This window comes from Bos taurus, chromosome 14 (genome assembly GCF_002263795.3).
Source record: "Bos taurus isolate L1 Dominette 01449 registration number 42190680 breed Hereford chromosome 14, ARS-UCD2.0, whole genome shotgun sequence".
Classification (NCBI taxonomy): domain Eukaryota; kingdom Metazoa; phylum Chordata; class Mammalia; order Artiodactyla; family Bovidae; genus Bos; species Bos taurus.
In genome coordinates, this window is record NC_037341.1 from 1,833,475 (window position 1) to 1,847,435 (window position 13,961).

The 13,961-nt window shown below is 63.1% G+C and overlaps 1 protein-coding gene across 6 annotated transcripts in view; it reads right to left on the reverse strand.

Annotated features, from left to right (window-relative positions):
• Nucleotides 1-13,961, reverse strand: part of ADGRB1 (adhesion G protein-coupled receptor B1) — a 77,580-nt gene that overhangs the window by 36,130 nt on the left and 27,489 nt on the right. For all 6 annotated transcript variants that reach the window (XM_059893265.1, XM_025001588.2, XM_025001586.2 and 3 more), the window contains 7 exon segments: nucleotides 13,650-13,844; nucleotides 13,286-13,354; nucleotides 12,565-12,673; nucleotides 10,763-10,906; nucleotides 10,199-10,274; nucleotides 9,785-9,887; nucleotides 8,947-8,990 (listed from right to left, as the gene is read on the reverse strand). In XM_059893265.1, the coding sequence (XP_059749248.1) occupies nucleotides 8,947-8,990; nucleotides 9,785-9,887; nucleotides 10,199-10,274; nucleotides 10,763-10,906; nucleotides 12,565-12,673; nucleotides 13,286-13,354; nucleotides 13,650-13,844 (740 nt within the window).

Here is a 13,961-nt window from a genome sequence, read left to right on the forward strand (position 1 = left end):
GCTGTCGCACCGACATCACCACCACCGCCACCACCACCGACGACACATCGTTGCCAAAGCTGTCACTCTTACCACAGCCACCTGATCACCGAGCTCACCAGCGTCACCTCCGCTGTCAGCAGTGCCCCCGTGACTGCCATCGCTGCTGAGCCAGCACTGTGTCTGTGGACTGACACTAGCTGGGAACCCCCATCACCAACACTCAACCCGCCACGTCCAGAGCCCTGTGTAGGCAGAAACCGTCTTGCAGGAGGCCTCACCACCCACCATGCCCGTCAATCACGATGGGCTGAACCCAGGCAACCTCACCATCAGCATCATCTGATCCTCCACACCACTGACCACACCCCACCCTCCAAGGTGAACCTCAAGGTCATTCCATCAGGGTCATTTCCAGGCCAGGAAAGGATAATGGTTACCGTGGTCACTCCACCCCTCCTGCTAACGTGGAAGCTTTCCTGTCTCCTGCACCTCTTGCCATCTGCATCCTGAGTTGGTCCTCTGCAGAGAAGAGGACCTCAGACCCTCTCAATACCACCAGCAAGCCACCGGGCAGCCTGGAGAGCTGGGGTTTTGATTAAGACTTTTCTGCCTCAGAAAACTAGCAACTGCACACCCCAAGCGTGGAGAAGCAAGTGGCGCAAGGGAGGAGGGTCACCTCACACCCTCCAGGCCCATCCCAGTACACGGACCCCCAGTCCCCCAGCCCCTAGTAGCTGTCTCTGTTGCTCCAGGCAGCCCCTCTTGGAGCCCCCAGATCTCAGTGGAGGAGGGACGTGAGCGCCCTCCCCACTTGCGGGCACTGCCCCATGTACTCAGGGCCCAGCACTGACCTCCTTGATGGCCCCTCCTCCACAAGGGCAGGGAGGGACAGGCTCTTCCTTGTTCCCTCATCCCCAGATCAGTGCGGGTGCAAGAGCCAGGGTGGGAGGAAGATTCAAGTGGCCCCTCCCAGCTCCCCTGACCACAGGCCACTCGACCAGGGACAGAACATGTGGTTGGTCCACTTGCCCCTCCCCACCTCTGGCAGCTTTGTGAGCACCTTGACATCCTCCCAAACCAAGCCATCCAGCGCTGCCCCCACCCGCATCCAGCAGGTCCCGGGAGCTCAGGACAGCCACACTGTGCCTCCCCTGACGTGCCAGCCCCGACCCCTCCTCCATGACCACCACCGACTCAGGCACCCAGACTCACGGAGCCACAGAAGTGGGAAGGTGCAGGAAGGGAACAGCTGGACTTGACACAGTAGACCCACAGGCCCTGACTCCACCCAGTAAAGTGCCCACCGGCCTTGAGCACTCGAACGCATGTCCCCGTGTCTGTGATGCCCCCTCTCCTGGCAGGGCCCCACCCCTGCCCCAGTGTTCCTTCCAGTGGGAAGTGAAAGCAAGCAGGTGGGGGACACTGGATGGGGAGACCCAGGCCCTGTATGGGGAGAGGGCTCACACTCTGCTGGGGGGTTCACACTCTGCTGGGGGTTTCACACTCTGCTGGGGGTTTCACACTGCTGGGGGCTCACACTCTGCTAGGGGAGCTCACATCCTGCTGGGGGGCTCACACTCTGATGGAGGTTCACACTCTGATGGAGGGTTCACACTCTGATGGGGGTTCACACTCTGCTGGGGGTTCACACTCTGCTAGGGGAGCTCATACTTTGCTGGGGGCTCACACTCTGCTAGGGGGGCTCACACTCTGCTAAGGGAAGTCACATCCTGCTGGGGGCTCACATTCTGATGGGGGTTCACACTCTGATGGAGGGTTCACACTCTGCTGGGGGCTCACACTCTGATGGGGGTTCACACTCTGCTGGGGGGCTCACACTCTGCTGGGGGTTTCACACTGCTGGGGGCTCACACTCTGCTAGGGGAGCTCACACTCTGCTGGGGGCTCACACTCTGCTAGGGGAGCTCACATCCTGCTGGGGGGCTCACACTCTGATGGAGGTTCACACTCTGATGGAGGGTTCACACTCTGATGAGGGTTCACACTCTGCTGGGGGTTCACACTCTGCTAGGGGAGCTCATACTTTGCTGGGGGCTCACACTCTGCTAGGGGAGCTCACACTCTGCTAAGGGAAGTCACATCCTGCTGGGGGCTCACATTCTGATGGGGGTTCACACTCTGATGGAGGGTTCACACTCTGCTGGGGGCTCACACTCTGATGGGGGTTTACACTCTGCTAGGGGAGCTCATACTTTGCTGGGGGCTCACACTCTGCTAGGGGAGCTCACATCCTGCTGGGCGGCTCACACTCTGCTGGGGGCTCACACTCTGCTGGAGGGGCTCAAACTCTGCTGGGGGCTCACACTGTGATGGGTGGACTCACACTCTGATGGCGGGGCTCACACTCTGCTGAGCGGCTCACACTCTGCTAAGGGAACTCACATCCTGCTGGGGGGCTCACACCCTGCTGGGGGGCTTACACTCTGCTGGGGGCTCACACTCTGCTGAGGGGCTTACACTCTGATGGGGGCTCACACTCTGCTGGGGCATTGCACACTCTGCTGGGGGGTTGCACACTCTGCTGGGGGGTTGCACACTGCTGGGGGCTCACACTCTGATGGGGGGCTCACACTCTGCTAGGGGCTCACTCTGATTGGGGGGCTCACACTCTGCTAGGGGCTCACTCTGGTTGGGGGGCTCACACTCTGCTGGGGGCTTACACTCTGATTCGGGGGCTCACACTCTTCTGAAGGACTCAATCTGCTGGACGGGCTCACACTCTGATTGGAGGCTCACACTCTGATGGGGGGCTCACACTCTGATGGGGGGTTCACACTCTGCTGGGGGGGGGGCTCACATTCTGATTGGGGGGCTCACACTCTGATCAGGAGGCTCACACTCTCATAGGGGGGCACATGCATATACACAGAATTTTGGCAAATGGGAGTCAGAGCTGAGAAGCAGGGGACCTGGGGGGCATGTAGGAAAACAGGAAGAGAGGCCTCCAGAAGCAGGTGGCTTTGAGGCCGGAGAAGAGGCACAAGGACCAGGGACAAAGGCGCCAGGCGTTCTAGCTGGCGCCAAGGAGGGGAGTGGTGAGGGGCCCGTGGGGCAGAGGACTGTGGCTTGGGAGCCGGGCTGCCTGCCAGGGTGGGGGACTCACTGCCCCAGGTTCTGAGCACAGCTGCTGTCCCTGGGCCGTGACCTCATGCTGTCTGTCCCCTCCAGGTCCCAAACCCAGCTGAGACGGGCAGGCCCGGACTCAGATGCCCCTCGAGGAGGGCAGGCTCAGAGCGGGCCTCTGCCAGGCCCCCCACTCCGCAAGCACACTGTCCGGGGGAGGCTCAGAGAATGGAGGGGCGCTGGGGAAGGGGCTGGGGCTGAGTCCAGAGTAGGGGCTGGGGGTGAGTGGTCTCGCCGCTGAGAGCAGCCCTGCACCCCTCCCCCGGCCCTAGCTCCCCACCCAGGTGGGGGTGCAGAGCACGACCCCACCTCCCACCCACGCTCATGAAGGGCCACCAAAAGGCCTCTGTGTCCAGCTGTCTCCCCCTCCCCCGCCTGCCCCCCTCGCCCGCCTTCTCTGCCCCCATCAGGAACCAGACGGCGTGGGAGAAATCGGGCTGGGAACCGGCCGCTGACAGCGACCTGGGGACCCTGCCAAGTCTCCCTTCCGCTTGCCCCCCTCGGCCTGCCCCCTCACCGCCCTCTCCAAGGAAACCAAGGACTTCGGCGGGGGAGGGGCAAGGCTCTTAAAGGGACCAGGACACGCACTTGGGCAAGGACCCCAGAGAGAAGCCCGGGCCTGGGTCATGAGCGTCCCCCAGGATAGCTGCACCTGCAGGGGGTGGGGAGAGAGCCCAGACTGGCACACCTACAGGGCACCCGAGGCTTGTCGAACAGAACTCTGGGCCCAGTCCTCAGCCCGACTGAGAAAGCTGTGTGAGTGAATGCTGGAAGGTGCCTGGCGGGCGGTCAGGCTTTGGAGAAGACCCTACAGACTGGGGGAGTGCCCCGCCCTCCACCAGCCTGTCCCAGCGTCTGCTCTCCCAGCTCAAGTTCCAGAGTGCAGGGGTGCCAAGCGCCCACTAGTTAGGGAACCCCCAACCTGACTCAATAGCAGCCTGCTGCAGGACTTCTCAGAGCCTTTACAGCCGACTTGAGTGTGGACCCGGGAGCACAAGATGTGGTGGGCATGAAACCCTGGAGCCCACGTGGGCCTGGTATCGGGCACAGCACCTTCCAAAATGGGGGCGCGGCACCCAGGCCTGTCCTGTCCTGACGTCCCCACGCTGCGGCTCAGCCAGAGCAGGTGACTTCCGAGGGCCTGCCCGCTCTGACTTCTCTGCTCTGTGTAACTCTCAGTTGTTCATTTCTAAAAAGGAAACCGCAAAACATTTGCAGCTTCTGAGAAAGACACAGGGAGCTGTCCTTTCAGAACCACAGACGTGAACTCTGGGCAGTGCTTTTGGCCTTTGTCAACCCCGCCACCACCAGCCCATCCTTCCGGACTCCCCTCCCCAGCCACCTAAACATCTGAGAATTCTGAAAAGACTCCCTTTCCCTCCCTAGCAGCCCTGCCCCCTAGGCCCTCACTGCCACTGGCCAGGCTGGCATAAGGGTGTGGGGGCGTAGGGGGGCGGCCGAGAGCCTCACTGTGAGCAGTCGCCCCAAGTGTAGATGCTGAGCCTGTGTGTGCAAGAGTGCGTGTGTGACTGGGGGCGAGGCAGGTGGAGGGTCTGCACTGTGGGTGGGAAGCCTGACTCAGACTTTCCGAGAAGAGTGTGTCACATGCTTGACGGGTGCGTGTGTCTGCAAGAGGAGGCGGCCCTCCACACACATGACACGTGCACAGTTGCACGTTACATGTGAGCACGCGCAAGTGACGCCGGGTGAGACGCTGCTCAGTGTGTGCCCGGGGCCAGGAGTCAGAGTGTGCCAGGGCCGGGCTCAGTGTGTGCCCAGGGCCAGGAGTCAGAGCGTGCCAGGGCCGGGCTCAATCTGGCTTGGGGTCTAGGCTCCTGCAGTGACTGGGGCCAAGACTCAGTCATGGGTCAGAAGCTCACTGCTTCTCAGCTGAAGGTCACTAGCTGCTCTCAATTCCCACCGACCCCTCCCCCCCACCCACATACACACAATTCTGCAGACATGAGACCCTTTCTCATCCAAACACAGGCCCATGCCAGCAGAGACCTGATCCCTGGGCACACCGGTGGAAGCAGCCTGGGGCCCTGGCCCTGATCCCTGCTTCGGGTCACCTGGGAAACCATCGGCTCTTCTGAGCCCTTTTACGTGAGAGATGGCCTCACCTGGCCACGGAGGGAGGTGCTTCCAGCACAGACCATGGGCGGGGAGAGCCAGCTGCCTCCTTCCTGTCCCGTGCCCCCACCCCGTGACTTCTGGGCCCCAGGCTGTCCAGTTCTGGGGCAGAAGCTTCGGTCCCTACCCTGAGCTGAAGCACCAACCTTCCAGAGCCTTGGCTTCTCCAGAAGTAACAGGCAGGGCTCCCAGGGCCACCCCGGGACTGAGCAGGGAGCTGGTGGGCGCATGCGTTCTGGGGCACCTCCAACGCGGCCCAGCTGTTGGCACCTTCCCCCTGTCCACAGGGCCCTGGGCCCAGGCACAGAGGCCTTAACAGTTCCACCTGTCCAGGGGGTACCAGGAGAGGGCAAAGGAAGTCTGGGGTGCGGGCAGGCCCCCGGTTAGTGGAGGCCACGGCCAGACGTGAGTGTCCCATGGGCCTGGCCACTGTCCGCCCCCTACCCCCGCTTTGCTCCCACACGCAAGCAGGGAGACTCCAGCCACGGGGACACTCCCAGGGGGCGGGATCTGCCCCGACCGTGCCCCGGGGACAGTGAACCCGACACTCATTGGGCTGGCCAGGCCTCTCACAACCTGCTGCCCCTGGAGGGCAAAGGGGAAGGATGGGTCCACCTTTCTGGAAAGCAATTTACTACCAAGGCCTTGAAGTTGTCCAGGGGTTTGATGCCAACAAAACAATCATAAATGTGAGCAGAGCTATCCAAGGGCAGGGCTGCTGGGTGAACCAGCCACCTCAGGGGCTCCGGGCCACCTTTGAACAGCCCAGTGGGAGGGTTTCTAGACTGTGGGGAGGGGCTTGTGCTGACGTCAGGGGCCAGACGGAGTGGACGGCAGCCACATGATGGCCACAGGGGCCAGCCTGGGAGGACGCGAGCCCTCATTCTTGCCTTTTATTTTTTCACCCTTTTCTGTCAATCCATTTTGTGCAAAGTTTATGCTACTCGCGAAACTCAGAGAAAAACAGTCTCCAGCACAAAGCCAGAGGGCTGGTTTCCTGGGGTCACAGGGTCCACCCTGGTGCTTCCCTGACCCTGTCTTCAAACCCCAGAGCAGGCGAGGGCAGTGAAGTCCACGCACGGGCCTGCACTCTCTCACCATGGGGCCTTTGCACTGTCTGTTCCTTCTGCCAAAATGCTTGTCCCCAATCACCCACGTGCTGTGCTGAGCAGGCGTCTCTCAAACACCACCCCAGAGAGGCTTCTGTGGACCTGCTCTCGGGCTCCTCACCCCACCTGCCACCAGATCCACTGCTTCCACTTCTTGGCACGTGGCGTGACTGCACAGTTTCACAGGGATCTGGATGTTCCTACTTTCCTGTCCTTCCTCACAGGGGATAGGAGGAGGCTGAGCACCAGCACCTCGTAGAGCACGCTCTGTCAGTGGTCAGGAATCATCGAGGAGGGACGAGTGGGAGGGTGGATGGATGGGGTGGATGGAAGAGTGGATGGGAGGATGGGAGGACAGGTGGTTGGGGAGATGGGTAGGTGGGAGGATGGATGGACAGATGGATGGATGGGGTGGATGGAAGAGTGGATGGGAGAATGGGAGGACAGGTGGTTGGGGGGATGGGTAGGTGGGAGGATGGATGGACAGATGGATGGATGGGGTGGATGGAAGAGTGGATGGGAGAATGGGAGGACGGGTGGGTGGGAGGATGGATGGATGGAGTGGATGGAAGAGTGGATGGGAGGATGGGAGGATGGGTAGGTGGGAGGATGGATGGATGGAGTGGATAGAAGAGTGGATGGGAGGATGGGAGGACAGGTGGGTGGGAGGATGGATGGATGGGAGGATGGATGGACAGATCAGTGGGTGGACAGATGGATGGATGGATGGAAGGATGGATTGACAAATGGGTGGGTGGAGGATGAATGGATAGGAGGATGGATGGACAAATGGGTGGATGGACAGATGGATGGATGGATGGATGGGAGGATGGATGGACAGATGGGTGGGTTGAGGATGGATGGATGGGGTGGATGGAAGATTGGATGGGAGGATGGGAGGACAGGAGGATGGGTGGGTGGGAGGACGGGTGGACAGATGGATGGATGGATGAGGTGGATGGAAGAGTGGATGGGAAGATGGGAGGACAGGTGGGTGGAGGATGGACGGATGGGTGGGTAGATAGACAGATGGGTGGATGAGAGGATGGATGGACAGATGGATGGATGGACAGATGGATGGATGGACAGATGGATGGATGGGAGGATGGATGGAGAGATGGGTGGGTGGAGGATGGATGGATGGGAGGATGGAAGAACAGATGGATGGATGGATAGGATGGGAGAACGGGTGGGTGGAGGATGGATGGATGGGTGGGTGGGTGGACAGATGGATGGATGGACGGATGGATGGATGGGACGATGGATGGACAGATGGGTGGGTGGAGGATGGATGGACAGGAGGATGGAAGGACAGATGGATGGATGGATAGGATGGGAGGATGGGTGGGTGGAGGATGGATGGGTGGGTGGGTGGAGGATGGATGGGTGCGTGGGTGGGTGGACAGATGGGTGGGTGGAGGATGGATGGATGGGAGGATGGATGGACAGATGGATGGATGGATAGGATGGGTGGGTGGAGAATTTTGATGGACGCATGGTAATCACATCCCTCCCCAACAAGTTCCACAGGTCCACAGCCCCTACAAACTGCCTCTTGCAGCCTCCCTCCCACCCCACACCCCTGCCCCTGTGGCTGCCCACTCTTACTGGCCATGCCTCACATTCTTCCTGTACCTTCCAACCTCCACACTTTTGCTCAAACTGCTTCTGCCCGAGACCCCCCTCCATCCTCTGCCAGGAGAACGTGTCCTCCTCACATGTCAGCCACTCTGGGAGCCTCCCCTGACCTCACAGGACACACCTCCATCATCATGCCCACGGCATGAGGGACGTACCCCATGGCCCTGGGGCCGGCCTGGGGACTGGCAGTGCCAGGGCTGAGGGAGGCAGGTGGTGACGATGACATGCCGCTCTCTGACCACCCCCTCCCCAGTGGATACCAAACGCCTTGGGGGAAGGCCGAGTCCCCACCAGGCCCACCTGGTCCATCAGGTTCCAGCCGCCAAGCTCTCTCCTGCCCAGTTTCCCCAAACTCTGACCCTTCTTGCCTCTGAGGGCTGCCCCCACTCTGGGGCCTTTGCACAGACTCTTTCCTGTGACTACACGAGCCCCCACCTACCTCTCCCCTTGTCTCCCTGTGTCTGGGAGGAACCCTGCTCTGGGTGCCCATGCAGGTGCTGTGACCCTGAATCACAGCCTGGCCAGTCCAGCCCAGTGCCCCGCCCCCACTCACAACAGCAGGGCGGCAGCGCGTGACACAGGCGGGTGCCGCGTGCTGGGCAGGGAGCTGGGCCCGAGACCCCAGGAGTCCCCGCCTCTGCGTCCCATCGGTCACCCTGGGTCTCACCCAGCTGCCCTGCTCTGTGGCCATGCCCCTTCCCCTCACCTGGCCTGGGGGACCCCCGCAGGCCTCTGGACCCGCAACCATGGAGCTCCCTAGGAGGGGTGGGAAACTGGCTGGGTGGCCCCCTGCACTGTCAGTGCTGGACCAGGCAGGGAGACACTGTGCCCGACGGGCGTGCGGGGTCGGTCAGCAGGCGGCCCCGAAGCTGGAGCCCAGGCCCCTCCCTCCTGGCCGCCGAGCCCGCCCCGGAGGCCGCACGGCTGAGACACTTACGGGTCTGTCTCGTCCCACAGGATGCAGGTCTGGTTGGTGGTGCCCTGGGAGAGACGGGGGAGTCAGGCCACCTACCCGCCCTCGAGCTCCACCTGAGGCGGTGTCCACGCAGGGTCCCGGTGCCCCGCCTGGTGCCCCGCCTCCGCTGCTCCCCAGAGACGGCGTTTGCAGAGGAGAAACTGAGGCCCAGAGCAGGGAAGGGGCTGGTTCAGCCCCCAGCCCACTGCCCGGCCTCGGGGACCCCTGTCCCCTCTCTGGGAGGGGCTGGGCAGCAGCGGCCGATTCCGCTTAATACGAAATGGCCACTGGGAGGGTCAGGGGCACAGACAGGGCTCGGCAAGCATTCCTGCCCCACAGGCTGCGGGGTGATTACAGGGGGGCTCCTGCCTGATGAGGGAGGGGCCAGGCACAGAGAGGCTGGGCACGGCCCAGCGCCGGACGACGCTGCCCGTCCTGGCTGGAGAGCGGGGCGGGTGTGGGCAGGCTCTCGGTGGTCAAGGGTGTCTCAGGCCCGACAGAGAGCCCGGGGAGGAGAGCGTGGTGGGCCTGCGGGGGGGACATGGCAGAGGATGGCTCCATCCTCTCCAAGGAGCAGCTGGCCTGGCAGGGCCCGGGAGCAGCAGCCTCGGACCCGGGTTAGGTTAGGTTGCATTCGGCTCCTTCAGTCCCTGCCTGTGACCCTGGGCAAGTCCCTGAAGCTCTGCCAGCCACTGTCCCCGCCCACCGCTCGGGGGTAAAGGAGCTCTCTCTCAAGGCCAGCCAGAGGCCGCGACGTGTGTGCACACGGGGACAGGTGGAGGGGTCCGTGCACGCGGACGTGCACACGGAGGGTACTCACGTTGTACATGTGGGCGAACTCGATCTCCAAGGGTGTGAGCAGGGAGCGAGGCGGGGGCTTCACCGTCACCGAGATGACCTTGGAGTTCAGGACAGTCGTGTTCCTGGGGGACAGCCGGCAGGCCATGCTGGGGTCAGGAGCCCCTCGCCCCACCTCCCCTAGGCCTGGCCTCCCAGGCCCCCACCCCTAGACCCAGCCTCCCCAGGCTCCCCACCCCGCAGACCCGGCCTCCTGAGGCCCTCCACCTCTAGAGCTGGCCTCCCCAGGCCCCCACCCCCCAGACCCGGCCTCCCGAGGCCCCCCACCCCCTTGACCCAGCCTCCCCAGGCTCCCACCCCCGAGGCCCGGCCTCCCCAGCCCCCACCTCCGCCAGACCCAGCCTCCCCAGTTCCCACCTGTGCCCGTGATGCCCACCTCTGCAGGGCCAGGAAGCTGCCCAGGTTTCGGTAAAGCACAGTGCCCACCACGAACACAGACGAGTCATCAGCCTCTGGAAGAGAGCACAGTGGTTGCCCTCCTCCCACCACCCCCAGGCCAAGGCCCTGCTGGGCAAGAGGAGTGTGTCCCCCCCTGCCACCCCCACCATGGACACACTGCCGTGGAGCTGAGGTACCTCCTCGGTCTCCCTGAGTGGCCCCTGAAAGCCAGGGGCAGGCAGGGCACAGTTTCTCTTCCTGGGAACTGGAATCGCCTGCTGTGTGACACCAGGCAAGACCCTCTCCCTCCCTGTGATGAGGGGGTCCATTCAGCCAAGATTGCCTGGGGTCTCCCAACATAGGGAGGGCAAAGAGGGCTTCCTGGAAGAGGGGGCAATCTCAGGAACACTGAGATTGTGTAGAAGAAACGGACACCACCCTGGCCCTTGATGCAGCACGTCAGAACTTCTGGAGTGCTTCTGGAGTGGGGCTGGGAAGTTCTTTCGGGGGACTGAGAAGTTCTAGACTCTGGGGAGCTCCTCCAGCCCCCTGAGGCCCTCACCTGCCAGCCCCGTGGAGAAGACACTCTTGGACACAGTGACCCTGTCCTCCGGCACCTTGGCCCAGTCGCCTGTGGCCCGCCAGCCCTTCATGGGGAAGCTGATGTCGGTGGCTCCGCTGGCTGGGAGCTTGTGGATGCTGAGGACTGCGGCAGGGTGGGGGGTGGGGGGAGGTGAGAGACAACAGCGACAGACAAAGGGAGACGGAGACAGAGCGGTTTCAGGGTACGGAGCCTTCGCCCTGGGACGGGAAGTTGGGTGGGACCATCACGGGGCTGCTCCTGGCTCAGAACAGGCGCAGTGTTCGTGGGGCCACCCAGCCACACCACACGAGGGGTGTGCAGGGGGTACACGGGGTGCACAGGGCGTAGGGCACTGGGTGCAGAGGATACAGGGCTATGAGTATATGAGTGGGGTGAATCGGGGTGTGGGTGTACAGTGGGTGCACAGACTGTATATGTGTAGGGTGCACAGGTGCGAGTGTATGAGTGGGGTGTAGGGGAGAATGGGGGTGTGTGGATACATGGTGGGGGAGGGCTAATGAGGGGTGATGGGAGGAGTCCAGGGCCTCCTTTGGTGACAAAGGCTGGGCCCTGAATGTCCACTGGCTCCGGACAGGCTCCCTGGAGGTGGAAGGTCAGGGGACTCGGCCCGGGCCTAGCCCACCTCCAGGGGCTGTGGGTGGTGCTGGGTGGCCAGGGGTCCAGCCTCTACAGCGAGGTCCAGGGCTGGGGGGCCGAGAGCTGAGGTGGCCTCCGGGTCACGCCTGTCACATGTGGCCACAGAAGAGCCCGCTTTCCGGCCACTCCCATCTCACCCAGAACAAGGGCCCTGTCAGCCCAGTGAGAAAGAGACCCAGCAGCCTGGAGCCACTGCTGACCCTGCCTCCAGGGAACCTCCAGGCCGGGGTCTCCCCACCTACAGGAGGACACTGCTCCCACTCCCTTGGCCTCAGGGGTCTCCCCAGCTCTGGGGTCCTGAGCTCAAAGGCGTAAGGCAGGACCAGGGCTCTAGGACCTTCTAGCTTAGCAGGCATTCATCGCTGTGTGGGCAGGTCCCTGGGTGCGAGCAAGCACAGTGGGCCCAGAGGACATGTCCCCAGAGGCCCAGGAGCCTCTACAGAGGCAGTGACCATCGCCCTCCTCGGCGCTGTGTGGACCACCGCCGGGCCTGGGCTGCACCCCAGCTCCCCACTATGAGAAGATTATCTGGGGAGGTGCCCTGGACAAATGTGGCCAGGAGAGCTGTTTAAGAGGACGTGGTGGTGATCATGGAATGCAGCTGCTGCAGGTCCTTGTGCCGACAGCCATCGCGAGCCTCCCAAGTCCAGGCCCACCTTTGGCTCTCTCCAGCCCCTCGAGGCCTGCACCGCCGCCTCCCCATTTGAGATTCTGTCAGTGCTACTGAGCTGGGTGTCGCCAGGCCCCTCTGACAAGCGCTTCTGGGAGCAGAGTGCAACCTTGCCTTCAAATCTCCGAGGTCCCAGCACAGCAGGTACTGGGGACAAGGCACCGTGGGCCCCCAGCCCCGGGGAGATAGAAGCTGTGGCTGGGGCTTCCTGCTGCACCCCAAGACTCTAAGTGTCCAGGGCCTGGTCTGGGTCCAAGAGCCCCCACGCCGACCCCCTCCCAGGATCACATCCGACCATCGTCAGGAGACTCAGGTCTGTGCACTGAGGATCATCCTAGAACCCGGCCCGGGGGTCCTGAAGTTCCGGCACACACGGCCGGAATCTGAGGCTGGAGGGCCCCGTCCAGGCGTGCCAGGTGAGGCCCAAGGGTCAGAGAGCGAGGGCCGGGCTTACCCAGGTTGTCTGTCACCTGGTACGCGTCCCGCAAGTCTTTCATGCGGAAGCCGATGACGTCCACGAAGTCCTCCACTAGCCGGAAGAGCTCCTTGGCATTGGGGCCCATCTGGGGATGGGATGGGGGCAGGGTCAGGGAGCCTCAAGGCGGTGGGGGGCAGCCCAGCCAAGAAGGCGCCAGATCTGAGTGTCACCCGAGTCCCCTGCCCCCGCAGCGGGGACTCAGCCGCCTCCTTCCCTCATCTGTTCCCTCCTCGACGGGGTCCTGCTGGTCACTCCCTACCCCGCAGGGCTCTGGACCTGAGTGTCCACCGCCTATTTGTGGATGAGAACACTGAGCCCAGAGGGGCTGAGGCGCTCCGGCCTATGGCCGGGTGTCCAGATGGGAGGAGAGCAGGGGTCTCTGGGCACCACAGCCCCTGAGTACAGGGAGTGGCAGGTTCCCGGTCAGTGCTGGGGGGAGGCGGACCGTTCTCTCCAGATGAGAAGGGACTGCCACGTCCCGGCCTGCACCCTACGGCCAACACACTTTCTCAGACCCCTCCCTGAGCCCCGTGCGGTGGGCCTGTCATCTGACGGATGGGAACGCCGAGGCTCAGAAGGCTGAGTGACTTCCTGGGAGAGGCCCATCTGGGATTTGAACCCAAGAGCCCGCCCTGAGCCGGCCTGGGGAGTGGGGAGGCGCGGAGACGCCCGCAGCACCCCAGGCGGGCAGGCGTACCAGCTGCGCCTCCTCCCACTTGTCCCGATTCTCCTCAGCCAGCAAGTTGCTGATGATCTGCACAAAGTTCTGGAAGGAGAAGAAGAAGGGCCAGTGAAAAGGCATGTGTGTGCACCCTCTGCGACCCCAGGGCCTGCAGCCCGCCAGGCTCTCTGTCCACGGGATTTCCCAGGCAAAGAATACTGGAGTGAGCTGCCGTTTCCTTCTCCAGAACAGAGAATCAGGCACCAGAGTCATGGCTCAGTGTGGCCGGGGTCAGAGTGTGGCCAGGGTCGGGGCTCAGCGCGGGGCCCGGCTCAGGGTTCAGTCTGAGGTCGGGACTCGGTCTAAGGCTGGGGTGGGGAATGCCCTCCTGGGTGCCCACCTGCACGTCCCCAGGGGTCGGGCTGTAGTACGCCCGGCGGAAGATCTCTGTCATGTTCCTTAGGACGTCGATGGTGGACAGCAGGTCCCCGCTGTAGCTGGTCCCGTCCTGGGAGATCTCCACCAGGGTCTGGATGACCTCGGAGACGCCCTCCCCGGGCAGCCCACGCTGCGCCTTCGCTAGGTGCTCCCGGGTCTAGGGGGACGGACGGTGCAGGTGCTGGACTGCAGGCGCCAAGGACCGCCATGCCCAGAGGGCGCTCTGCAGCCCCAGCCACGCTGACCCACGTCCACAGAGCGTGCCACTGGGGAC